The sequence below is a fragment of the Boleophthalmus pectinirostris genome, unplaced genomic scaffold (genome assembly GCF_026225935.1).
Source record: "Boleophthalmus pectinirostris isolate CB_2022bp ecotype Guang Dong unplaced genomic scaffold, ASM2622593v1 HiC_scaffold_89, whole genome shotgun sequence".
NCBI classification, from domain to species: domain Eukaryota; kingdom Metazoa; phylum Chordata; class Actinopteri; order Gobiiformes; family Gobiidae; genus Boleophthalmus; species Boleophthalmus pectinirostris.
The window spans coordinates 1-27,677 of NW_026571539.1; the positions used below are offsets into that span (position 1 = coordinate 1).

At 38.6% G+C, this 27,677-nt stretch overlaps 5 protein-coding genes across 5 annotated transcripts; all 5 read left to right on the forward strand.

The window, feature by feature from the left end:
- Nucleotides 1-5: 5 nt before the first annotated feature.
- LOC110171555 (kinesin-like protein KIF13A) lies at nt 6-11,862 on the forward strand (the record flags this gene model as incomplete). The annotated part of the gene is given in 26 exon segments (XM_055166561.1): nt 6-159; nt 674-893; nt 1,191-1,353; nt 1,442-1,585; nt 1,710-1,859; nt 1,945-2,109; nt 2,194-2,309; nt 2,311-2,368; nt 2,864-3,015; nt 3,494-3,626; nt 4,168-4,314; nt 4,672-4,704; nt 5,642-5,741; nt 6,061-6,187; nt 6,286-6,341; nt 6,420-6,544; nt 6,695-6,871; nt 6,949-7,041; nt 7,110-7,262; nt 7,351-7,419; nt 7,494-7,547; nt 7,746-7,830; nt 7,898-8,049; nt 8,528-8,668; nt 9,060-10,179; nt 10,478-11,862. Coding segments are annotated over 26 exon segments (4,221 nt in total), but the record flags the coding sequence as incomplete, so codon positions are not given.
- Nucleotides 11,863-13,221: 1,359 nt separating this feature from the next.
- LOC110171725 (RNA-binding protein 24-like) lies at nt 13,222-18,064 on the forward strand (the record flags this gene model as incomplete). Its single annotated transcript, XM_020937492.2, has 4 exons — nt 13,222-13,569; nt 14,016-14,139; nt 14,258-14,312; nt 16,839-18,064. Coding segments are annotated over 4 exons (879 nt in total), but the record flags the coding sequence as incomplete, so codon positions are not given.
- A 667-nt stretch (nt 18,065-18,731) lies between these two features.
- Nucleotides 18,732-20,296, forward strand: LOC129412578 (speriolin-like protein). The gene is made up of 4 exons (XM_055166556.1): nt 18,732-18,882; nt 18,980-19,168; nt 19,584-19,711; nt 19,964-20,296. Exons 1-4 carry the CDS (start codon nt 18,732-18,734, stop codon nt 20,294-20,296), a joined length of 801 nt encoding a protein of 266 aa, XP_055022531.1.
- A 746-nt stretch (nt 20,297-21,042) lies between these two features.
- Nucleotides 21,043-25,144, forward strand: smpd5 (sphingomyelin phosphodiesterase 5). The gene is made up of 8 exons (XM_055166559.1): nt 21,043-21,181; nt 22,052-23,225; nt 23,591-23,666; nt 23,858-23,998; nt 24,091-24,180; nt 24,283-24,346; nt 24,534-24,693; nt 24,783-25,144. Exons 2-8 carry the CDS (start codon nt 22,134-22,136, stop codon nt 24,888-24,890), a joined length of 1,731 nt encoding a protein of 576 aa, XP_055022534.1. The 5' UTR covers nt 21,043-21,181; nt 22,052-22,133; the 3' UTR covers nt 24,891-25,144.
- Nucleotides 25,145-25,312: 168 nt separating this feature from the next.
- On the forward strand, nt 25,313-27,252 carry malsu1 (mitochondrial assembly of ribosomal large subunit 1). Its single transcript, XM_020937637.2, has 4 exons — nt 25,313-25,659; nt 26,573-26,748; nt 26,849-26,930; nt 27,008-27,252. Exons 1-4 carry the CDS (start codon nt 25,362-25,364, stop codon nt 27,160-27,162), a joined length of 711 nt encoding a protein of 236 aa, XP_020793296.1. The 5' UTR covers nt 25,313-25,361; the 3' UTR covers nt 27,163-27,252.
- Nucleotides 27,253-27,677: the final 425 nt, after the last annotated feature.

Here is a 27,677-nt window from a genome sequence, read left to right on the forward strand (position 1 = left end):
GAAAGCGACGAGACCGTTTGAAAGATCTGGAGAGAGCGTCACCACGTGAGAGTTTTATTGAGGTTGATGTGGAAACAGCCAGTGAGGCATCTTCAGAGCAGGACTACAGCTACGAGTTCGCTCAGATGGAAGTTATCATGAAGACTCTGGGAAACAATGGTATTATCATCATATTATCATCCTTTGCTTTACTTCATGTAAAAATGTGCCCTGATTTCTGCTCAGACTATGGTGGCACATAGAGCCTTTGAGTGAATTACTGACCTAGATTTTGAGTAAATAAGTTAACTGTAAGCTTTGTTTAATTATTTCAAATTCTTTTTGAATGATGTGAATAAAGAATAATTGGATATAGCATTTTATTGTTCTGTTTTTTTCAATATATGTTATAAAATCAGGTGTGAGATACCCTAGTCTCCTATAGTATTTGTTAAAAGAAATACTAGAATTTTTGGATCTGCGTTTTAGTAGTTTCATGAAATTTTCACTTGATATAAGAAATTCAATCTACCAGTGTTGTAAGTTAAATATCTGAACCAACCCGTAAGAAGTCATCTTGGTCCACTATGTAGATAAATCTTTACTAAATCTCTAACTAGTCAAAGCTACTGAAATTAATATTTATTTCCATAAAAAGTCTGTAGTCTCTGATAAGGGCTGTGTTTGTGTCCAGACCCGATGCAGAATGTGGTGCAAGTGCTGGAGAAACAGTATCTGGAGGAGAAGAGGACTGCACTGGAAGAACAGAGGATGATGTATGAACGAGAGCTAGAGTCACTACGGCAACAGCTGTCCCCCGAAAAAACACTGCAACACCACCGCAGCAGCAGCGAGCGCCTCATGTTCCCAACGACTGCCCAGCACAGCAAGATCCGCCTGTGGACTGAGGAGAGGTGAATGAATGAACATATGAGCATGCTTTCACCACATCGAAACTGGGACTAAACCTAGGCCTTAATCTGTAACAAAACATAGACTAAACCAGGACAAGACAAAATCTACATAAGAATTCAACATGGGTCCAAACCAGAACCAATGATTGAGCCTTAAGAATATATAAATAACAGATAGGACAAGACACAAGATTGGGTCATTGAGAACGACTGGCCTGTGTCAAAACGAGAAAAGTTTTGTTCCTTAATATAAATACAATAAAAGATGACTGCTTTATTCATGCAATTTTGTAACAGGGATGAGCTCTTTCGTCAAAGTCTCTCTCGGCTTCAAGAGCAAGTTGTGAAAGCCAACGCTTTGGTGCGAGAAGCAAACTTTCTGGCAGAAGAGATGAAGAAACTGACGGACTACCAAGTCACCCTTCAAATTCCTGCTGCTAACCTTAGTGCTAATCGTAAGGTAAATAAATTATGCTTATTTTGCAGATTTTATCATTTGTAATAGTTTTAAATGTTATGATTAATTGTACCTTATTATTTTATTACAGCATGGAGCCATAGTAAGTGAACCAGCCATTCAGGTGCGGAGGAAAGGGAAGGGAACCCAAGTGTGGACCATTGAAAAGCTTGAGAATAAACTGGTGGACATGAGGGACCACTATAGGGACTGGAAGGATGGCACAGCAGAGAAGGTAAAAATTATGAAAGAGAAACAAGATAAAGATCGGTAGATAGGGAGGCTTTGTTTGTAAGTGGATTGGTTTGGATAAATAACAAAACAGAATTTATTAACTAGCATTTTGTTATATCTTGCAGTGTGTAAAGCCAAACAGCAAACACTGTGATCCATTTTATGAGGCCCAAGAGAATCACAACTTGATCGGAGTCGCCAACATCTTCCTTGAGTGCCTTTTCCATGACATTAAACTGCATTATGCCGTACCTATCATCAGTCAGCAGGGAGAGGTAAGCTCACAACCACCACAAGAAAAGAATACACAGCAGCAAACATAAGTAATTTGGTCTATTTTTTCTTTCATTAAATGCACAGGTAGCTGGTAGGCTGCACATAGAAATAATGCGCGTCAGTGGAGCATTACCAGAGCGCCTGTGTGGGGGAGATGACTCTTCAGAAAACTCAAGTGAAAGTACTTGCTTTGAAGTCATGGATACTAATGGGGAGATTGTTCACATGGCAAAGAGACTGACCTGTAGGGTAAGAAGCAACCTAATGAAAAACATTTTAATGCTTTATTTGTGTTTCAATGAAAACCAATGCAATGGATTTTGTTTTTCACAGATAAGAATTAGAGAGGCCACTGGTCTACCTTTCAACCTGTCGCACTTTGTATTCTGTCAGTACACATTTTGGGAACAAGGAGAGCCCACTGTGGCCCCTCCCATGGTCAGTCCGGACAGACAACCAGCCCAGAGGCCCAGACGCTCAATTCACTGTGCAGTTTGATCACTCCAAGGTAAAAATACATTATAACAGCCACATATTACTGTTAAACTGCAGCAAGACCTTTATTTGAGTTATTATATTTTCATGTAACTGATCAAAGTGCCTAAAGCTGCTATGTAACATTTCTGGTGCTGGGCCCATCACTTCCTTGTTTCTAGGCAGATGTTATTGGAACACCTCCAGATTCCCACAGTATTGCATTAAACTTACCTATCTCCATTTAGACAAGCAGTTGACACAAACAGGCCAAGTTACATGTCAGATCTGTGGAGAAATGACCCCACTCAGAGAAGAATGCATGTTTTTTAAAGTGTTTTGAGCAATAAAGACACCTGTAATTGATTTGATGCAAGATGTATGTATGCACCAAACATCCCAGTCAAAGTAATACGATCTTCATGGAGAAGCAGGTAGCAAACTCCCAGCCAGAAAAGTTACATAGTGTACCTCTAAATTGCCCCTTGAGAAGTTATTGATTGAGTTTCTTGTGCTTGTTTCTATCCAGGACTTTGTTGTACATGTGACCGATGAGTTCCTGGAGTTCATATCTGATGGCGCTTTGACCATTGAGGTGTGGGGCCATCGCTGCGCTGGGAATGGACACTCACCCTGGGAGTTAGAAGGACTTGAGGCTAAAACCCAAACACTTAGAGACAGGTACATGTTTTGTTTTCAGTACCAGAAAACACTTTATTGCCACTGTAAGTGAACACAATTCCCAGACTAGGAGTGTGCTTCGGCAAAAGGGTGCAATATAAAACAATGTAAACATTTTTTTTTTTAAAGTTGTGTGTGTTTACCTGCAAAAAACACCTGGGGACATGTGTCTCTTAAATAAATATCAAACAGTACCATGAATTTTAAAATAACTCTTTAACATATTTGCCTTTACCACATTTGTTTTCCCTTTTATGTATTATTTTCCTGCACAGGCTTGAACAATCAGAAATAACTCAGATTAGATGTAAGATGTAACTGTTTTCATGACATTTCAGTAATCTGATAACTACAGAAATCAGATAATGATCAGATTTTTTTTTTAACATAGCCAATGAAAAACTAATGCAAACAGATGAGATTTTTCTCTGAATTGTCTCTTCATCCAAACAAAAACTGACCTCACTTTTTGCTGAAGGTGGAGAGAAGTGTCTCGCAGAATTGAGCTGTGGACATCCATTCAAGAGCTGAATGAGCAGGGAGAGTACTCGTCTGTGGAGATGCTCCCGGCTAAAGACGTGAGCACTGGAGGGGTCTTCCAACTCCGGCAGGTATGACAGCTTTGTTCTGAAATTATTCTACTTTAATTTCTGAAGTGAAATATATATTGTTATTTTTTATGGATATTTATTATAAAACAGTAACATGCGTAGATCATTAATTTTCATTTTGTTCCTTGTAAACCGTAATATTTTTCTAAATTGGCTTCGTAATAGAGACAGGTTTATTGACTCTACATAGCAGAATTACATTGAAACAAGCAGTAGATTTTCAATCACTTGTTTTACTGTTAAAGATGGCCTTGTAACATTTATTAACTGTACCGTATGACCCAGAATAATTTTTTTTTAAATAATCGCAATTAGTACAGCGCAGTGGGTGAAGATAGGTCAATCAAAATACAACCCAGAGTAAGTTAATGATGAAGAAACACCGCTACACTGTTAAAAGCTCCTAAAAATCTAATTTCACATATGTCCCCTTTATTTATTAGTTATTCCTAAAAAAATACATGACATGGCATCACCTTTTGACATAAAAAAGACATCACTTTTTTATGTCGCCTTTATAATGAGAGATTGTTGTTCACAGGGTCACTCCAGGCGATTGCAGGTCTGTGTCAAGCCAGTGCAGAACTCGGGGACTCTGCCTCTGCTCGTGGAGGCTGTGCTCTCGGTCTCCATCGGCTGTGTGTCAGCACGCTCCACCAGGCTGCAGAGACCTCTCGATAGCTACCAGGTTTGTCAAATCACAATCGCAACTTAGTATCTCTTCGACAATGTGGCAATATTTTTTGCATTACCTCATGATATGATATTCAGATATTTAACACTGCATCAGGAATGTGCTAAAATGTGCCTGTAAATGTCTTGGTTGAGGTTCAAGTCTAGCATAAAGGGTGAATGAATGCAGAAATGTCACTTTTTTACCCTTTTTTGGTTTTGTTTGTAGAAGATATTCTCTATATCCACATTTTTTAATTCAACAATTACCAATTATTAATTTTCGGTATATCTTCCACCTATATTCTGGGTGTAATTGAAATTGCTTGGTTCATTATTCCTTACATTAAATGAGTGTGTTCTCTCCTACCAGAGAGAGGCTGAAGACGATATGGATAGTTATCAGGTACCAAATGCTACTGCCCCTTTAGGTCACACTGCAGCATGAAACAAACCAGTTGTGTGTTTGAGAGTTGTTTTGTTGCTGAGCAGAAGGCAGCGTGTCTCTTATGGAGTGTCTTATTAAACGCCAGCTGCACACATGGATGTTTCTAACTGTGTAATTATCAAGCGCACCAACCATTCTTCTGAAAATGCTCTCACCAAAGGCAGGGCTGTTTTGTCAGAGGTCCTGCTTTTTCCCTGTTGTTTTACTAATGCTGTCACTCAACAAACAATCACAAGGACACTGCATGGCTGCATGAATTCTCACATTTTGCATGGTTGAAGTGCCTTTTTTCAGTTATTGCCAAGCATCACTCAGTGTGGCCTATACATTATTTACAGAAGTAATTCAAGCTGGGTGTCAAGAAAAGGATACACTTACTAGGGTTTAAATTAGACCCTTTTTGTTAAAGGCACAGTGTGTAACTTTTCTGGTGGAAAAACTGAAAACCACCAACTGCTTTACCTTGAATGATCAACACTGTGACACTACCATTTAATCAGAGGAGTTTTTAATTGCTTAAAAATGCCATGAAAGATATGAACATTCTTACTGTGAGCCTCTGACCTGTAACTGGACTTGGTGGCATTGGTACATTCTTGCCTCCATGGAGATAGATATGTTTAGTATCATACTGTGGAATATTCCAGGCAGATCTCCCAGGATAAGCAGGCAGCAGACCTCCCACCAGAAAAGTTGCATAGTGCTGCTTTAAAACAGGATTGACTCAACCATATGCAAATGGTTCAAAGGATTTTTTTGAACTTGTGTGGTCTTATGACTTGGGGTCTTATTTGATTTCTCAAGGCTTACACACTAATACATTGCTGCCAACTGTTAGATATTGTTGGCCTGCATTTTAGCTGAGACTGACTGAGGCTTCTTTGTGTCAACTCAGGAAGAAGATCTTAACTGTGTTCGAGAGCGGTGGTCCGAGGCTCTGATCAAGCGAAGGGAATATCTTGATGAACAAATCAAGAAAATCATGAACAAACATGGTAAACTTTAGTCCCTGAACTGTAAAGGCTTTAATAATTAACATGATACTAACTAAATACATAAGTGCATGATTATTTGTTTTGTTCATTTATAATAGGGTTTAGTGGAGTTAGGCTGCTTTTGGGTTATTCTGTTAATGGTGGAATTCAGAGTCAACTTAATACAAAAGTTTATAATAATACATAACACAAAACATAGAAATTACAGTTTGTATACAGTGAGTTTGGGGTTTTATTAATTATTTGTAATAGTGAAATAAAAATGTATTTTGCAATTCTTTAATGATAATTTTAATAATTTGTTACTTTTTATGTTTAGAAAAATCAGAGGAGGATGTTGAGCGAGAAGCGCGGTTGGTTGAGCAGTGGGTTGGTCTAACTGAAGAGAGAAATGCTGTTCTGGTGCCTGCCCCCGGGAGTGGTATCCCTGGAGCTCCTGCTGACTGGTAAAAATCATTGCCTAATACATTTAATGACATTTTAGAAGTCTTGTTGGTTGGTGACAGACAGCAACTGGTAAAATTTTCAACTCTTGAATTTGCAGGACCCCACCTGCTGGAATGGAAGGGCATATTCCTGTTCTTTTCTTGGATCTAAATGGTAAGTCAAAACTCCTCGTGTGAATGCTTTTAGAATATTATTATTTTTTTGTTTGATAACTCAGTTTTTTATTTACAGCTGACAATTTGACAATAAATGAACAGCTCTCTGGTCCACATGCTGCTGGTGTCAACTCGATTCTGCCTAAAGAGCATGGAAGCCAGTTCTACTACCTCCCGATCATCAGGCACAGCGATGAGGAGGTGAGTACATGTTTGCACTTTACAGCCCTCTAGTGGTGGCTACAGTAATAGCTCACCTCCTGTTTGAAGTATTGCATGCATTTTTTCCTGTTAATGTGTTTTCTAGTTGAGCTATACAAATTAATCTATTCTCTATTCTCTCCTCTCCAGGTGTTGGCTGTGTGCTCTTGGGACTCCTCCATCCATGACTCCGTGCACCTGAACAGGGTTACCTCCCAAAACGAGCGCATCTATCTAATCATCAAAGCCACTGTGCAGCTCAGCCACCCTGCCTCTATGGAGTTGGTCCTCCGCAAGAGGATAGCTGTCAACATTTATAACAAACAGGTGAATATAGGGCAAAAATATGTGCTATTTCAGTGGAAAAAAAACAAATATCTTTTTATGTCAATATTTTCTTTCAGAGTTTTACTCAAAGCCTTAAGCGCAGAATGTCTTTGAGGAATGCACTTTCCATCTGTGGTGTGACATACGAGATTGTCTCAAACATACCAAAGGTTTGTCCAGTTTCTTTTATTGTGTTGATTTGAAGAACTTTGGGGATCACATGTGACTTGTATAACAGGCTTCAGAGGAGCCGGAGGAGAGGGAGACACTGGCTCTTATGGCAGCGCGTGGGGACAATGAGGAGAGTCCAGATGGTGAGACGTACATAGAGAAATACACCAGGGGCATTCTGGAGGTGGAAAACATTCTGAGCCTTGAGAGACTTCGACAGGTAATGCCCTGAGAGAGCATGGGAGAATTTAAGGATTTAAACATGTTTAAATTCTTACATACTTTTGTGCAACTGCATTTCTCTGCAGGCTGTAACTGTTAAGGAAGCTCTTGCCACCAAGGGGAGACATTTACGAAGGAGTACCAGCACACCAAACGTACAGAAACCTATATATTAAACTTCTGCTTATTAAAAACAAATCAGATTAAGTATGCTATGATTTTGTTGCAGACATCATGTAGCAAATCGGACCTCACTATTTGTGGTGATGATGAAGATTGTAAGGTAAAGATGAAACATTTTGTTACTGTAAAATTAGATAATTGTATAGTAGCACAAGGCTTAATATTTGAAAAGAGAGCCAAATGGCCTACGCTGAAACAAAAACATATAGACAGAATTTTTAAAGGTACATGAAGAAATGTGATGAAAATATCAGTTGGCTGCACTAAAAATAATTTCTGAATTTCTCTGTCCACACAGGGACACCCTGATTGTGTAGACAGCTCTGACATAACCCAGGATGGCCTCTTTTGCACAACACCTGTGAAAGAGAAGGATAACCAAGGTAAGTATCTGAATCCAATCCTTGGTGCCATAACATTAGAGAAACATACTGTTTATTGTATTTTTAGGACAAGTTCCAGAGAGCCCCAGTTTCTTTATCTCCAGTCCATTTAAAGCTCTTAACCCCCAGCCTAGTAAATTCCTCAAGTCTTTGCTGCCCGTCAAAGAGGAAACCAAAGTAAAGAAATCCCTGGAATATCGCCCTCTTTTAGGACAAGAGGTATGTTCCATACAATAATACTGTACTATTACATTATACTGTTTTCATCATCATTTACTCTCAATCATCACATTTACATAAATCATGAAACTACAAATCTTTAAATTAATATTCCCAGTAACAATTCAGACTGGAATGGCTTGCTCAAGAGCTGCTACACTTGTGATTTGTAATGCTAAGTGTATGCTGTATGTGTGAGCTACTGTGTCCAAGTAATTTCCCTTGTCGATCAATCAAGTTTGTCGAAGTCTAAGTCTAATGCTACCCACTTAATGCTTCAGTGACATTACAAATCCCTTTATCTTGAATTGGCCAAACTAACGCTGCATTTGTGAAGTCCTATGAATATATAATACCTAAAAACAAGATACATGTCCTGGATGCTTGAAGTTACATTCTGCATGACACTAACTCACATGCCTGCCAAACCCCATGCATGTTGTGTGTGTGAAGAGTGTGTTGTTTTGACCATCTGCAGAGCATGCGCTCATGTGTGGACAGCACTGCACAGCTCCACTGCCCCAGGCCCCGGCCTCGGGCAGGCAGTGAGGGCCACTGCAAGTCTCCCACCTCCTCCATCCCTCCCTCCATCCCCAGCAGCACGCCGCAAACCACCTCTGTAAGTAGGGCTCAACCATTTCAGAAAAAGATCTAATCGTAAATTAACTCACTTATTTCTGAACATAATTTGGTCTAAATTGTACATTGTGAATGTACAGAATTAGCGTACATTATTTGATTGTGAGCAACTGTAAGTATGAACGTACATCACATACTCAGCTCTTAGAGCTACGTGGTGTACAGTGCATACAATAGCAGTTAAACATCTATTTATATTACATTAAGGAGAAAATATGTATGTTGATATTTTAAGTAAATGCAGTGCAGTATTTGACTCTAATGTGAGCAGCTGTGATCATGTCAGTACTCATCACATCACATTATTACATTATTATAGTTTATTTTTATTTCTGAACTAATCCACTGTCTCTTGGTGCTGATTCCATCAGCAGGACTCTGAGGAGGAGGAGACAGATATTGACATAAAGAAGTTGGACCAGGAAACTCAGGATTGCTGCCAGAGTTACATCCCAGAGGACTTTGCAAACTTTGATATTTATAATGCCACTCTTGAGAGTCAAGAAGGACCCATGTCTGGTCATTTAGACGTAAAAGAAAGTCGATGTGAGGGTGGAAGTGGAGAGAGACAAATATCACGAAGTCCAACAACCAGCAGCTGCACAAGCGGCTACTTCTCTCACAGTGCCTCAAATGCCACACTGTCCGATGTGCCTTTGAGCAACGCACTGTCTGACATGCCTTTAAGCGTCAGCTCTGACCACCTGCATAGTGCCAGCGGCTGTGACACTCTGAGCTCCGCTGGACAAACTTGCAACCTCAGTAAAAGTGCTATAAGTGAAACACAGCACCAGCCTCCTCCCATTGAAACAACATGTAATAATCCCCCAAAACACTCTGCCTCCTCACCCATCAGTATTCCTAACTGCACAGACAAAGAGCAAACAGTGCCTCCTAACTGTATCCTCAGTGCCAGTCAGGAGTTCAGTGACTTTAAAGGTGCTGATGACAGCCCTGGAGAAGGTTTAACACAATTTACAGAGATATGGGAACCAGTGAAGATGGTCAGTGTTAATGTGAAAACCAGTGACAATATCGATACAAAACCATGTAATGTCCCAGAGCACACAGAGACGTCCTGCTCAGACTTAAATATATCAGGCACCACACCAGTCAGCAGTCCAGTATCCTCCATCAAAGGCCCCATTCAGAGTCTAATAATGTCCTCTGCAACAGTCCCACCAACAAAGCTGCAGAAATCCTGCATAGCTCCACCCTGTGGTCCTCTTAGTGGAGGAGGGCAGCCTCCGGTCTGTGAGCCTGCACAGGGAGACCTGCCTCATGGGAGTCCCTGCCCCAGCCCAAACCCCAGCAGTGCAGAGCCCTCAGGAGACTCCAGTGGCGAGGAGAGCTCCCCGGTCCAGCTGCCTGACTGGATGGCCCCTGGGGAGCAGGTGTGGGTGGGAAAGAGGAGAGGAACAGTCCACTACGTCGGAGGGGTGGAATTTGCCAAGGGGATCTGGATCGGCGTCAAGCTGGACTTGGCAGTTGGTTAGTCCTTATAAACTATTTGTTTATTCATAAAGCTTCATAGGCGACTTGTAAATATTCACACAGTAAGAGACAAATATTTTGTGTTGTAGATAATAATTTCCCACTTTATGTCAGAATCTAATCTGAAATTAGAATAAAGAAAATTATAGCAATTTTATCCAATAATAATTAGGCATTTTTCTATATTCACATTTTAATGCAGCACAGTAAAATTTGTTATTTCAGCAATATTTGATGTTAACATTTTAAAGTAAAGATTTGTACATAATAATGATTTTGTTAATTTATTTTATAGGTAAGCACAATGGGACTGTCCAGGGCAGAGTTTACTTTCGATGTCCCCCAGGCCACGGTGTTTTTGTGAAACCCTCTCGTCTCAGCAGAGGACCCCCGTCCACAGAGTTGGAGCTAAACACTATAATCAGATAGGACCAAAAGACAGAGACTGGGCTGGCTCTTAGGTCCAGTAACACCGACATGAGTAAGCTTCCTCTCCTCTTTCACTCTTTTGATGTTTGCTTTCTGAAGCTTACGTCGCTTGTGCTTTATTGAAGTTATATTCAAGACTTTGTTCACAACAAATACTATGCACATGCTTTATAAGTTTTATACCGCTATATTTTTATAGCAATTATCATCTTTCTCTTTGGGTGCTTATGGACTAAGCAATGTACTAAGTTCCTAGTAATCTTGGAGCATTATAAAAAGTATTTTTATATCAAACCTGGAGACATTTTGGGAAATGTAAAAGAATGTACTACTGCTTTTAAACATTGCTATATTCATCAACATGAGATATCAGGGGCAACCAAAGAACTATGGTTCTATCTGCTGTTGTTTTGGTAGTGTACTAACATGGAAGTGTATACTAATCTGTGTAAAGCTTTGTGCCATATTGATGGGGTAATGCCACGTACCCTTGAAAATGATTAATCTGTTCAGTGTTTGACTGCAGTTAAATAATCCTATGGAAGTACTGTATTATACTGTGGGTGGCGTAGTCCCTGTCCTTTTGATGCTTGCACTGGAAAGAGTCAGCAGAAAGCTCTGTAACTGTCTCATAATAATGAGCTGAGTGGAAGACTATAGGCCGCCTTAAGGACCTTATGTTATAAATCACTTTATTCTCATTGGCTGACTAATAAGCCTGGATAATATACTGATGCCTTATAGCTGTGGCTTTGTAAAAACTGACATTTCTGTTTTTGACTCCTCAGTTAACAATGACTCAATGAGTTCACTGAGCTTATAACACTAAACTCTTAAGTCCTGTGGATATCCTAAAGTCCAAAGGTTTTTATCTTTTGTCTATCCATCTAACTGAATGACAGAAATCATGTGTATGATCATGTCTTCATTTTATCTGTAAAGAAACTATTATGAAATGTAATGTTGAAGTGGTACGTAAAAATGCAATATTGCCCTTTATTAGTAGGGTTTGATCAAGTATTTTAGACAAAAGAAAAGAACATATTTTATGGAAGTGATGAACAGTTGGGAAAAAAGTCCTATATTCAAGTGTTTCAAGTAGGCTAAATGTAAGTAACCTGAGACTTTAATGAAGAAAGCTGCTCACCCTAAAATGGGCTGTACATTCATGTATTTGAAGATAATATTTACTATATTGTACAGGATTGTATTTATATTGTATCAAAAATGAATAGAAAATTTCCAATCTCTGTTTTGTCTGTTTTATTTACTGGTGAAGTTTTTAAAAATAGTACAGTTTAGTCTAGAATGTCCCTTCTTTGAAGGGTGGAGAAGAATGTGTCATGGGTCAGATGTATTAGCTTCTGAAAACAAGACCAGCTGACGCAACAACAAACAGCACAAATGTGTCAACGATATAGACACACTGGTGCATTAACTGACATAAATAATATAATAATGTGAGTGCTCTGGATTTAAATTGGATTTTTTAATTTGAAAACTCACTTACACAATCCCAGAAAAGGAGAGCACTGAGTTACTTTAGTAATTTATATTTTTACACTACAAACTTAACATTATGTTTAAGACAAGATAAGACTGCCCTTCTATGGAGCAATTGTAGAAGAGGTAGGAGTGTTAAGGTCTGCAAAATGAAAATGAGTTTATTGCCTATAATTAAAACTATTTAAAATGATCTCAAAAACAGTGTAATCTCTCCAACAGGGTGTTCATACTTTGCAATGACATCATGTTTGGGGTCTTCTACATGTAGCTCACCTTTTGTGGTTCCAGTCAATTCTTTATGGTCATACTGTGTTGAAATAAAGCTCAGATTCAAGTCCAATAAAACCTCAGCCAGAGCCTCTGTGATGCTACCCCCCTACAGAAGTATCACACCCCCAGGGAATGTTGATCATCAGCTGCAAAGTATCAATAAGGCAAAATGTATAGTTGATTCACGTTTTAGGAGTTCTTGAACCTCAGCCAAGACATTTACAGGCACAGTCCTGATGCATTGTTAAATAATGTATAAAAACTAGAAATAGATACAGTATCATTCTGGACATGCCAGGCAACATAGGCTATAGGCTATGATGACATCTGACATCAGCAAAAGGACCATAATCTTTATCGACGCTCATTTAAAGGGGGACAGTTCAACTTTCTGGTGGGATGTCCTTTGCCTGAAATGTTCCCCAGTATGGCATTCAAATTTTCTACCTTGCATTTCTTCGATCACAGGTGGTTTTATTGTAAAACATTGAAAAACATGCCTTCTTCTGTGAGCAGGGTGTGTCTCCACAGATAGGACCTGACCTGTAACTTGGGGCCTAGCGTCACATTTCCCTGGAGACAAATAGGCGTAATGCCATACTGTGGAACATTCTTGGCAGAGTAATTACATCTCCACAAAGACAAGCAGGTGGCAATCCCTTCATCCGAAAAGATACATAATGCACTTTTAATAACAATAAAATAGGAAATGTTTCACCTGGGCTGTCACGCGTGTCCCGCGTGTCCTGACAGTGTTTTAGCAGCTGTGGGGCAGTTGGCAGTCTGGTCCCAGCCTGGTGGTCCTGTCCTGGATCTGGGTGGAGCTAACTGTGACAACTGACAACTGGGGCCAAACCTCCGGCCTCTGCAACAGGTGTCCGCGCCTCAGCCCAGCCAGAGACGTACTGCCGCCGCGGGGACATACACCTCTCTCCGTGCACCGACCTCGTTTATACCGGCCTTTTTTTTCCCCTTTGCACAACTTTATTTTTCACTTATTATTCACTTTGCATCATGCACTCGGCACAGAAAGACACCACCTTCACCAAGATCTTCGTTGGAGGTCTTCCTTATCACACCACCGACTCGAGTCTCCGAAAATATTTTGAGGTGTTTGGGGACATCGAGGAGGCGGTTGTGATCACAGATCGGCAGACGGGAAAGTCCAGAGGTTATGGATTTGTAAGTTTACATTATCTTCCTTTAGAAAAAGTTATTTATAACACGTGACGTGAGAAACAGCTGCAATCGGAATGTTTTCTGCTCCTCGTAAGCTTTTTCAAATGAAATGCTAGACGTTTGTATTTTCTCTTAATATAGGTGTTGAGGAGCATATAATTACTGATCTAAATGCAAAGGTCTTAACTGTGGTGTTTATTGTAGCTAATTTATAGTTGTCAGAATTATAGCAAATTGGGACTGTTGCAACAATAATTAACTATTTAAAAAAAAAAAAAAAATTATTGTAAAAAGCCCCTCAAAAATTTAACAGGAAACTGAAATATCCTATCTAAATAAATAGCATTAACTCAAATTTACAGAGATTATGAGTAACTTTTTAGAGATTACCAGTACAGGTGTAATCTTCATTTTTATTATGGTGTTAAAAATTGTCTTTTTTTTGGTAGGTCACTATGGCAGACCGGGCCTCTGCTGACCGAGCCTGCAAGGACCCCAACCCCATTATAGATGGAAGGAAAGCCAATGTGAATTTGGCATACCTGGGGGCTAAACCTAGGGTCATACAGCCAGGTCAGTGCCCATCTATTTGCAGAGATCATTATTACAAATGGCATAACATTACATTTGGTATATCTTTAATTTATTATGTTTGTGAGTAATTTTATATCAATGTGTTCTTGTTCTACAGGGTTTGCATTTGGTGTACCTCAGATCCACCCAGCATTTATTCAAAGACCATATGGGTATGTTCATTTTACAAAATGTTAATTCAAAGTATAATGTTTAATGTTCAAATTGTCATAACTATTGAATTGTTTTTATTCAGTAGCCTATAAGATCAGAAAATGAGTGTTGACATGTGCCTCAGTGTTGGCTGATTATTGTCAAAGAAGATACTATTTCTGCCCTCAGTACCACAGCATTGTCTTCATGACTGTCTGTCTCTCTCTGACAGGCTCGGTAACGGTTAAAATAGCAGATGAAAGAAGGGACTTGATGATTTGAGGAATAGCTGAGCTGCATTGAGCGCTAAAGTGTTACCTGTATACATACAAACACACTGAAATGGTGACTAGTTGCATGGGAGTCTTTTTTCAGTTTTCCTTTAGTTCATAGATTGGTGTGTGCATTGTTTTCAGTATGACGTGGTGTTCAGTTTAACTTGTGTGCTTATTTCTATTTGCAGTGGGGGAGGTTGGGACCTTAGATTTTTGGGGCAATTTTTTACAGTGTTTTATAGGCAGCTGAACAGTAACTTTGCTTTGGGATGTTATTTCTCTTTCCCTTTTTTAATAATTGATTTGAGCTTTAGCTTGGAGTCTTTTTTTCTTTTTCCCAGTGCGTTCAGTTAACATTACGTTGATTGTGTTTTGTTGTTAAAAGGGGGCTAATTTCCATATTATCAGGTACTTCTTATGAAGAAGTGGTCCCCTGCAACAAAACCAAACTGGCTTGCATGTGGGAGTTCCTTTTGTTTCTTACCAATGATGGTGTGTTTCTTCAAATTAACCCACTGCTTTTACTTAAAGCTTTATATATGAGCAGCAGTTCTATCATTAACATTTTTCCAGTTTTACAAAAACAAATTTGGATGGTGAAGAAAATATTAAGGCTGTAACAGGGTAGGAAAAAATCCCCAAATCATATAGTTGTTGGAGGTCAGAATGTATGAAGTCAAGTTGAACTGTTTTTAGACACAAGCATGGATATGTTATTTATTCTTGCAATAAATCCTTATCATTTGATCGTCGTTTAAATATAGTCTCAAAACTTTACTAGAGACATAGATCTTAGGCAGTCACGCAGCAGCTGTTGGCTATAGAGATCTCTAAGGCCTCTCAAATTCAGATGGAAAATGGGAGTCACTCAGTGCTGTTAATAATGTATGGCACAGACAGGGCCACTGGGCTGTGGATAACAGGTGGGCCAAGCCATGCGTCTGTCAGGTTGGCCAGTCGCGTCGGGGGGATTACCCACGTGCCCCAGTGATTTACAAAGCACTTTTATTTAGCTTGGTACTTGGGGTTCTAGAAAATACCCACGCTCTACTTTCAAATAGTGTACATTTTATAATATGTATGGAGAGAGTCCTCTAACTTAAAAATACATGTCTTTTGACCTGGCCATGCCTTGAAACTTGTCTCTCTGTTTGCATAATACATGATGCAAATTGGCTCCTGTTACACTCTTTGAAACAAGAGCACAGCTTCTAGAGAGCTAGTGTCTTTATTGTCAAGCCTCCTCCAACACGATTAGAATAAAACATAAACATCTTAAAGTTTGTCAGTTAGTGGTGTAGCAGGCCATTACAGATGAGGAGTGTTGTGTCATGTGCTGAAGGAGATCAGCTTGTCCTTTGGATGACAAGGGGAGCAGAAATAGCATGCTTGCAGCCTCCCTTGTCAGTCAAGTTGGCATGTGCCTGTTTGTGTGGGGGTGCATATCTGCCAGAAGCAAGGGAACCACCTATAAACAGATATCACACTTTCACACCCTTAAATCCTTGAATGGTTGATTTAGTTTATGGGGTGACATTGCTCTGAATGTCCAGCAAATACAATTTATGTACTTTGCTTGAGTTGTACAGTGTTTCTGCTCTTAATAGATGTCTCCACTCACTGTACCTATATTTTCTGTGCTTTTATGTTTCTAACCTTAACACACAGCATCTTTATGGAACTTCCCTAATCCAACCAAACAAGAACTTGTTAAAAACTGGAGAATGCATTAAAGCAACAGTGCCACTGCCTGCACTGCAAGTAACTGCCTCTAACTGCTCTTGATAGGTGCTTTAATAGACTTTTAATGTGTTGCTTTGTTTTAGATAGGAATTATTAACATGTGTGGGCATGTTTGTACGTGTGCTGTTGCTTTGACAGTGTGTGGACGATTTAAGATCCACTTTTTTTTTCAGTTTTATTGTTTGATATGTGGTGGTTGTCATGCAGTCGGCATTGTGTCAAAGACAGTTGAAGTGTTCTGTTGGGGGGCAGGTTTTGCCTGTGCTCCTCTTAATGGCCTACTATGTCACAGACTTAAAGTGCTTCAGGGATTAAAAGCTGCACTGTTTCTTTGTTTTGCTGCTTCCCTAACGTTTCATTTTCTAGGTAGGGGTTTTCACTTTTTAATGAATGGATTTGCTGTGTCAAACTGGGGACTGGATTGACGTATTGTGGCGCCTGATTTCAGTTTTTACCAGTTTAGTTTCTGCGAGGGGTGCATATCTGGTGGTGACATTGCTTTGACCCTGTGTGTTGGTTTGTCCACAGGATTCCTGCGCACTATGTGTACCCTCAGGCCTTTGTCCAGCCCAGTGTGGTCATCCCTCATGTCCAGCCCAGCGCAGCTTCTGCCACAGCTGCTGCTGCCACTTCTCCATATCTGGACTACACAGGAGCCACTTACGCCCAGTACTCTGCAGCCGCTACTGCTGCTGCTGCAGCTGCTGCGGCCTATGAGCAGTATCCATACGCCGCCTCTCCGGCTCCAACCAGCTACATGACCACAGCGGGATACGGGTACGCTGTTCAGCAGCCCCTTGCCACGGCCGCCACACCAGGGGCTGCTGCAGCCTTCAGCCAGTACCAGCCTCAGCAGCTCCAGTCCGATCGCATTCAGTAAAACTGTTTTAATGCAGTTTATAGTATAGAAAGTAGGAGCTAGTGCTCCTTCTACCAAAGAGTTTGGACAATCTCTGGAGAGTCACTGAACATTTTACTCAGCTGGAAGCTGTATTTCATCACCAGTACATGTGTAACATATTTAATATTTATTTACTGGTAAATTATTTAATTTAATTTCAGAATATGATGAGTTTTGTTAACTCAAACCTCTGAATTAATTTATGGTATTTAAAGTATAGTTATGGACACATGTTATACATCAGGCTTCATCCCATAGCTTCAATCTTAAGGATAATTTCCTCTGATGGTTTTAGTTGCTGATGGTTTTAGGTTATTGAATTACAAGTGTATGTCAGTGTTAAGTATATTATTTAATATGAAGTGGCATATAATATTATTACACATTCTATTGGCAACAGCACCAATTGCCTTGATGTTTCCCTTTAATTTCAGCTGAAGTTTAAGCTGTTATTCAGCTCACTGTATGTAAAATGTACATTTTGACAATGCACTTCTGACCGAATGTGCCTTTTAAATTAGACTATTTATGTATTTATTATGAGCCTTTCAGAAACAAAACCTTGTGTTCAGACAGCCCTCTGTGTAAGGGTTAGTCCCGGCTGTTGTAAACCAGGAGCACAAAAACAAAGCTTTAATATGTATAAACAACAACATGTAGTTATTTTCTCTTTTCTGTAGCCTACCTTTTCTTAGTGAAATTCTTAATCCTTTTACAACTCTTTTTATACTGTATGTGAAACTATTGTGAACTATTTCAATGTTTTAAAAGCACGGTCATCTTACACCTTGCTCTTGGTAATGCATGACAAAAACAATGGGTATTTTGTTAAATAAAAGAAAGTGTATTCAAATTTTTACTGGTAGTTCTTTTCAGTGAAGTATGTTTGAAAAGGTTTTTAATACAAAAATAAGATGTCAAAATTATCACCACGCACCAGGGCATGTTTGTGCACTGAAAAAATTGTGTAGCAGACCCTCTTGTGGGCAGGGCACAAAGTGCAGCCCCTCCTGGATGGCTCCCTCTTCCCCTCCATCCTTTGTGGTTCCTGTAGTCAAACAATAGGTCAAAGGTGAAAAGACCTCCAGTATCTGGTTCAGCATAATGTCTGTCTTTAGTGTGTTATTTTTGACCATTTTCTTCATCAAGTTTAAAGGTGCAGTAGATGCCCCAGTGACAATGAAAGATGGGTTAAATGCACAGGACAAATTTCCGTACGGGCATAATAAAGTAGAACTAAAGAAAGTATATAACATGTTGTATTAATTATTTGTTATTCATCTCAGTTGGTAATTAAGATATCAAAATTCTCTATGACCTCTTGTCTACATTTTGTATTGGATATATTTAATTTACTTTTTAAAACTACATAAAATATTACATTTCTGTTTGAATCTTCATCAATCTAAAGAATCAGTGTCTTGAATGTTGTTATGCTGATTTGATTTAAATGATGCACTTCGTTACAAACGTTTGGCTGGATCTCTGGGTTGGGTTGCTGTAAAATTTAGAGGACCAAAATGGAAAGTATTCTGTTAAGAAATGAGAAACTTGTTCGCGAAAATGAGAATCTGAAAATATCAATGCGATGCTTAATCAATGAAAACAATCGACTAACAAGTAATCTGCAAAGGACTGACAGCACCACTCCAGAGGGCACAACACTACCCAGTAAGTTTGTGTTCCCATTTTGGCACCTAGCTAATTAAAGTTGTTTCACATTTGTCTGCTCATTTACTCCTATTATCTTTTGTTTTATGTGTTTTAGTTGGATCACCCTCATTCACCAGAGTCTCAAATCAGCAGTCCATCATCAATGAGGAGCAGTTCAAAGCAGGTTTACAGCCACATCGCACATCATCTCCAGACAATTTAAAAACATTGTTTGAGAGCTTGAGTTACGTGGAAAGCAAAGACACAGGATTTGGCAGTCAAGATCATCTGGGGTTCATCAAAGGTTTGTTCAAATCATATTCATATTTTCAGGTTTTTAATGTATGATGGCATCTCCTCCTTTGTGCTGTCAGCCAGGGCAGTCAGACAACAAATGGTTTCAAAATCAGAACTTTTTAAATATGTAAATGTTTTGTGTTTCTTGGAGCTACATGGATCACACACTGAGCAGTTTTTGACACAAGTAAGAAATTGTTGGATTTTGTGAAATTAGTTGTTTGTTTTTCCCGTGTCCATGGAAACCCTTTAAGAGGCTAGCTAAGGAACTAGCTAACACAGATCTGATGACTGCACCCATAGAACTATAATAAAATCTTATTATAGATCCATAACTCTACAGCTGCATTCAGTCAATGTATATGTGAACCTTATGTGCTCTCTCTTCCACATTATAACTTTGTTTTCTTCTTTTTCTACAGAACAGCGTGAAAAACTGCTGGGAGAGATTGCCTATCAGTTAGACTGGAAAATTCTTTGCTACATTTTCCGAAGTAACAAGAGGTTCTATGGATACACCGTGACAAACATACCCAGCAAGATTACTGAGGTGAGAAATGTAACTTACACTATGTTCTGTACAGTATGGCATTATTACACATTATACTATATAGTTAAATAAATATTTAATGTAAACACCTGTAATTGAATAAATGCAATATAGATAAGTGTTAATTAAGTATAAGTTCAGTACTGTGAAGCATACCAGGCAAAGCAATAACATCTCCATGGAGACAAGCAGATAGCCAACCCTTAAAAAGTTACACAATGAACCTTTAGTAATGATGAACCCTCTCTACAGGTCAGCACGCATCCTCTGACAGGAAAAGTGGACGAGGCTTATAGACATCACCTGAATGAAAGATATGAAAAAATCAAGGAAATATTGAGTAGAAAAGGGTACAAGATCACGCTGCATCCTCAGTTTTCCGAATTTATTGTGAACACGTATGGGATTCTGCAGACAAGACCTGCACTAGGAAGCTCACAGGAAGTGGACTATCTTGATCCCAACTTTTTGAGGAGTGTAATTGAGACCACAGCTCCTTTAAAACTCCAAAAAGACCTGGTGCTGTTACTGGAGTGTCTCCATGAGCTGGCTGTGATGGATGAGAAACCCCTTCTCTTGTGGTAGATTTGCCCAGGGATCCATAAACATAAACAAATCAAAATATCTATATAAATAAATTCTATATAAAATATAGTAGCCTAAATTAAATGTCTCACATTGTAAATATTTACTAAATATCAAAGGTGTGATAGCTTTAGGCAATAACCGCTCAGGGCTTGTTATCCTGAATATTTGTAATAGTGATTATTGTTGTAATAGACTTATACCAAAGTCTTCTCTCTTTGTATCAACATAATCCTAAAAACTAAGATATCAACCTTGAAACCTGCAGCTATTTCTTCTAGCCTCATTTAAACTGCTTCACAAATCGCTGTGTGTGATACAGGGCAAGACCTTTGCCGCCCTCTACTGGCAACTGTGGTCTTCTACACAAAAACGCAGAGCTGTTGTTCTACACAATTATATTATTTTAAGCTGTAAAACGTGAAATACCAATAGTTGTCAGTTGACATATCTAAAAGTACTACAACAAACCTGAATATTGTATACTGGCCGAGTCCTATGTAAGTAAAGGACATGGCTTGTAGGAGTTCTCTGTAGGTATTAAAAGACATGGATAAGTGACATACCAAATCGTATTTTACCCATACTTGTGTACTTAGCTTGGATTGCGAGCTTTTATCTATTTTTTCCGCTTTTGAAATTAAATCTATTCATAATGCTGGGCCACTCTGTCTAGACTGTGGAAAAAAAAAAAAAAAGCTCCATTGACAAGCGCAGAGGGGGCGGGGCTTACAGAAGACGGGACGTTCAAACCCCTCCAGAAATACATCCGCCTATCTCTGTTCAGGCTGGGAGTTTTAAAAAAATCAACTACACCCTGCTAAATATGAGCCTAAATTAAGTCACTTTATAAACGCCAGCATCCACAGCCGGGTACGAGCCAAGGTAAGAGAGATCCGAGGATGCCACGTTGAGTTTGGTGTGTCTGAAGTTGCTAGCACTGCACCATCTGGACAGGACAGGTGACTCGTAGCTAGCGCTGATCAAGATTCAGAAACACACCTTACATAAAAAGACTGCGTTATTCTAATCTGTGCGATCTAACACCAACCACTATTGCATCACGTGTGTTTAGGACATTTCTAGCATAGCTCACCTTTTGAACAGCTAACCTCGTTTACAGCAGCTCTTTACTTGCAGTGACTTAGGGCAGTGGCTAGGTTAGATTGCCTCTCCCTTGAAGCCTTTGTGAATTTAATGATCATAATGGAAGGTTGGACTTTGTTTTTGTTTTTGTTTTTTTTTAACATGCAGCAACTCTGTGCTTCATCAAAATACACAGCACAATATCAATATAATTATTAATCTTCAAATTGGTCAGCTTTGAAATGACCTCAATGTCGATTTGTGATCATTTGATGATTCTGTACTGCTTAATGTACAATTATTTATCTATGTCTGTAATTAAATGAGGGTGAGATTTTAAACTATGCTCTGTGCAATGGTGCAGTCGGATACTCTGAAATTGCCCAGCTTCTCTGCTTATTTACATTGTGTAGTTTTGACAATTATGTGTCATACTAGTGCAGATCTATGAATTAAACAGCTGATTTTCCCCAGTAGTCTTACAGTACCCACCAGGAAGCCTTGCTAAACTTTTAAGCAAACAAGATCTTGTTTTTCACTGCCAACGTGTCAGTACATGCTTCAGTTGGAACATTACCTATACCTACATTACATCCATATCTACCTGCATAGACTTGTGTTTGTGGTAAACAACTTAATATTGTAAAATATTTTTTTGCTTTATTTTAGCCACCTCTGTTTCACCGGACACCAAGGAAAAAGAGCTAGACGTGGAATGATTTTTCTTCACATTGTTGTCTAAGGGAGGGGTATGGCCCTGAGAACGTCTCCTTTTCCCAACTGGTTTGTTGCAGCGATCCATGCAATAAGCTGGGTACTAATTGCACCTTGTTTCTGGTTTTTGGATCGGTTTATTGCCTCATGGAAGTCCACAACTTTGGAGGCAGATCAGCGTGAGGAGCAGGAATGTTACCTTCGTCCTCTAGAAGTTTTTTTTGGCTCAATCTTCTTTTTTATTCTTTTTCTGATTGCGTGTCCCTTTGCCTTCATTGGCTTCTTACTATGGGCACCGCTTCAGGCTTGTCGTAGACCATTTTCTTACCATAAAGAAACAAAAATCTCAAAAAAAGAGAGCAACTTCAAATTGACAGAGAAGACCTCATTTGGATTTGCCACTGCTAATTTGTGTCTTTTACCGGACAGTCTGGCTCGCTTCAACAACCTTGGGCACACACAGCGCAGAGCAACGGCTATTGGTCAACGTATTGCACATAGTGTTCATCGCCCACAAATTCGTATCATTGTAGAGTCTCCGAGCAGCTGTGGCACCCTCAGCCCCTCTGTAAGCATACTCTCTGACGCTAACTCACCATGTTCTGAGGCTGCAAGTAAACAAATAGCTCAAGCAGATGGTAACTATGGCTCCACTGACAATCACTGCACAGCTTCACAGCCTTCAAGCGTGGAGGCAGTCGTACCAGGCAATGACACGGACGAACAATTGACAGACTCTCCAACTACCCCACTAAATTCAAATCAAAATTCCAACCAGCAAGACGGACCCCCTGCTCTACTCAGTCGAGGCCAGAGCACAGAGGATAATGTAATCTGGGAAGTATCATCATTATTTCCAACTAATTTGGATGTAGTCTGTCTGGAAGAGGTGTTTGATAAAAGAGCAGCACAAAAGCTCATAAATGCACTTAAGCCAGTGTTTGGACATATTTTATATGATGTTGGGGTGTACGCCTGCCAGCCTCCATGCACATGCTCCACTTTCAAATTCTTTAACAGTGGCTTGTTTATTGCGAGTCGCTTCCCAGTGCTGCAGGCTCAGTACCACTTTTTCCCAAATAGCCGCGGGGAGGATGCACTAGCTGCAAAAGGACTGTTGGCCACAAAGGTAACATAATTTAATAAAGTGTTTCACTTCTGGTGTAACCAAGACCAATTTTAACTGACATGACAACCCACTGCTCCCCAGAAAATAAGAAAAATGATCAACATTTTGCATTTGAACCTTTTTTTTTTATAGTCATTGCATTTCAGTAGTTTTAGTTTGTAGAGTATTGTTGATTCAACCACTATTGACAGAATCATTCATCAACTTATTTTTGGCAAAGGCCCAGCACAAATTTAGAATTAATTTCAGACCCACCAGTGGAGAACCACTACTTTTAAATACTGATCAATTATTATGTTAAAATTTGTCATTTTTGCTTGTACCTTTTTTTTTTTAAATGTAAACAAATATTTTAATTTGTGTAGCTGCTTATTGGGAAGAATGAAGGACAAAAGGATGTGGTTGGATTTTTTAATTGCACACATCTTCACGCCCCTGAAGGCAAGTATAAAGTTCTAGTCCTAGTTTCGCCACAGTTTTACTATAGGTTTGTTTGTGTGTGAGCCTTTAAATACACCCAAATTGTATAATACTTTGAAAAGGCATTTTAATAGATAAGACTTTTTGTCAGCAAAAATTTTAATGCTGAAGCTTTTTTAAATGTAGGATATAATAAGTCTGTGTATTTACAGGTGAAGGAGAAATTCGTTGTATACAGTTAGATATGGTAACTAAGTGGATTGCAGATTTTCAAGCAGCAAACACTCTTCCAGATGAAGATGTGGTGTTTGATGTTCTCTGTGGAGATTTTAACTTTGACAACTGTTCTCCTGGTGCGTTTTGTTATTTATGAACTATGGTATTACCTTGGTTTTTATGTATTAATCATTATCCTTTTGTAACCTATTCTCTAATTGTGTTGTAGATGACACGTTGGAACAAAATCATTCTCTGTTTGAGTTGTACAGAGATCCATGCAGAGCTGGTCCTGGAAAAGAGAAGTCTTGGGTGTTGGGTTAGTATTACATATTAACAAGTCTAATGCGCCATCTGTTTTCAAATGGAGCACTGAATGCATTGCAATGCATTTTGTAAGTGAGTACTTTCTTTCCTATAGGAACACTGTTGGAGCAGCCCACGTTGTATGAGGAAGATGTGAATTCCCCAGACAGTTTGCAAAGGTATAATCTGATTACTCTAATCAAATCTATTTACAGGCCTTGATTAATCTAACAACTCACTGATTTTATCTAGGAATAAAATTCGCCATTTCATTGATAAGAAAAATAACTGTTAGCTGCAGCCCTAAATCTTCAATTGAACCCCATCTCTGGTTGATGACAAATTATTTTGTCTTATTTTAAACAGAACTCTTGGAGACGAGAAGTTGAGGAAGCAGTACATTTCTCCTCCTGTCCCAGTTGCAGGACAACCCTTGGTTTACCCTGAAAATGGTCAGCCTTGGATTGGGCGCAGAATTGACTACATTTTGTACAGTCAAAGCTCACTGTCAAAACACTACAAAACGGTGAGTTACTTTCCATTGTCTTATTGTCTTATGGTCTTTTATGATAATAATCAGAAGAATAATTAAAGCTCTTTTTGCCTTTCTTCTAGGAAATAGAAGAGGTGCATTTTATAACTCATTTGGCCGGACTTACAGATCATATTCCCGTCAGTGTCAGACTTGGTGTAAAAAAGGACACAGAGACTATTGAGGAATGAAACTCAGGTTTACACAAATATAATAAGGGATAAGGGTATGTAAGGGAATACATGTTTAACAGTAATTTATGCTTGATTTTATATTTTAGGAATTAAAAAATTGCAAGGCCTTTTGAGGCCTTTCCACTTTTGTATAAGATGGTATTTTTGTCTTTTTTAAATTCAGCTTTTTATACTGCAATAAATGGAAAATGATTTTTAACCTGTCAGCTTTGTAAACCTCACACAAAATAAACATGGCATTTTATACTGGAACTATTCTGGATTAAAGTTGAGTGACTTTTTTTTTTTTTTTCACTTCTATTCACTTACTACAATAATAGAACTTACAATTAGAATCTATGAGCATCGTGAACAGCAGAGTGCGCTGTAAGCAGAAGGAACCAAACCACTGAGAACCAAACACGAAGAAGGACAACAACCAATCAAATTTCAGATCACATTTCTACTTCCTGTTTTTAGCCATGCTCAATGTTTACTATAAGCTGCAAGATGAACATTTTCAATAACATTAAACCTCTGTCTAGGCTCTCCTTGTCATATGTTAGTCGCGTTTTGCCAAAGACGAGATTTGAGAGTTACTCGACCACCTCAAAGAAATGTTACCGGTGCCAAAGTCTTCTGTGGAAACGAGCTCCAGTGCTTTTGTGGACACATCAGAGGCGCACAGTGTGTCCCTTCAGAGGCTTTTCAGACACGAGTGATTTAAACCATTTGTCCAAAACCGATCCGACAAGTGACTCCAGTGACAGCTACACAAGGGATCAAGGTGAGTTATGAGCACTAAAATATACTTAAAGGTTAAATGGTGTGTGAGGATAAAAATAAATGGGTGTGTTATTTACTATTTCAATTTGTGTAGGTCTATGTTAATGTTAATCCATGAATTTCAGTGACAGCTATACAAGGGATCAAGGGGAGTTATGACTAATACAATATTAAAATAGGTTACAAGGTGTGACAGATTAAAAATAAATGGGTCTGTTGTTATTTACTATTTAAGTGATATGAATTAACATTAACATAGGCCTACGTGAATTTCAGAATGATGAAAAATTCATAGGAATTGCAAATTTAAAACAAAATTGTTGTCCTCAAAATGTCATCTTTAAATGAAACGGCTAAAATCCATGAATAAGAGAACCTTTATGTTAATGCTCATTGGTCCACATACTTTTCACTTCATACTATGTTTATAGTGAATTATTTTTAACAATCTTATCTTTTGTCCTTTTATTTATTATGTTTTTATTTTATTTCTGACAATCTTTGGTTGTAAATTAGTCAGCTATTGTATATTTGATTAATCGACTAGTCCAATGATTATTCCTGTATTGTAATTGTATTGTTTTTAAAATTCATTTTAACCAGATAATAAAGATATAAATAAAGACTAGCTAAATGCTTTGAGACAGAAAATTATCAAATTAAGTGTATTGTTGATTAAAAGTAATACATTGTTTCTTTTTAGGACAAGATATAATAACACTGCTATCTTTGTTATAAAAAATCTTTCGGTGGATATTTTTGAATTTGTAGAGTCCAGATAATGTTTTAAAAAGTCACTAGTTTATAGTTTTAATACTGCTTATCGTGACTTTTTGCTAGTATTTTGAGGTGCATTGTCCAAGTGATTTCCCTTGTGTAAATCATTTCTAACCTAATAAATTGTGCTCCTATAGGCTCACCTCAGGATTTCTCTCTTGACGTACTGGTGGCTCTTCTGAAGCAGGAAAATGCACTGGACCTCTGTGTTGTCAAAGTCCCAAAGCAGATTAATTATGCACAGTACTTAATTGTCGTCAGTGGCTACTCAACTAGACACCTCAAGGCGATGGCGCTTTATGCTATCAAAGTGGTAAAGTGACATTTCAATTTCAGATATGAATATATCTATTTTTTTTTTACTACTGTGTCTCTGGTTCACGTTTCTGAATAGGACTTTTGTTTCTTTTCAGTATAAATATATGAAGAAAAATCATCAAACACATGTCAAAATTGAAGGAAAAGACACAGAGGACTGGATGTGTATAGACTTTGGTATGTCATTTTGAATATTATTTTATATAACTGGTTCTTGCTTTTGTTCTTCTTCTCATGATTTTTCTTTTTCTTAGGCAATATGGTGGTTCATTTCATGCTCCCGGAGTCTAGGGAAGTTTATGAACTGGAGAAGTTATGGACACTCCGCAGCTATGATGAACAACTAAGAAACATGCCCATGGAGAGATTACCAGAAGATTTTATCTATGATCTTGAAGTTACAAAGTGATTCTAAATATAAAAATCATGTGTGTCTTTCTATAGTTTGTGAAAGTCTAGAATTATTGAGCCTTTTTATTAAATAAATTATAACAATTGACTGAAATGTTTTTGTACCTCTAGGATTTTACACAATTTAGAAAATGTTAGATATCTGAATTGAGTTTATTGATGATGATCGTCATTACTATAGTATTCACTTGTGCCATTTTATAGTACCCAAAATGGTATATCAAGTAAACCACTGTTATACTTCAGTTTTTATCAGTACTTTAGTGAAAAATGGACCCTGCTGTCTGAGTGAAAACTAAAGTGACAGTCAAAGGAAACAACCACACCAATCTTCGATAAAATTTCTGCAGAGTGCTCTTCAGAGAAAATAGTTGCTATTAAAGTTGTCTTGGTGTTAAGGGGTTGAAAGCTTTTGCACCCTGTTATCTGAAAAGCTCAAAGTTAGTGGACTTGAGCATTTACCTCCTGTTTTTGTACAAGTGTAAATAAGATGGTTTAAACTGTTTTGTAAGA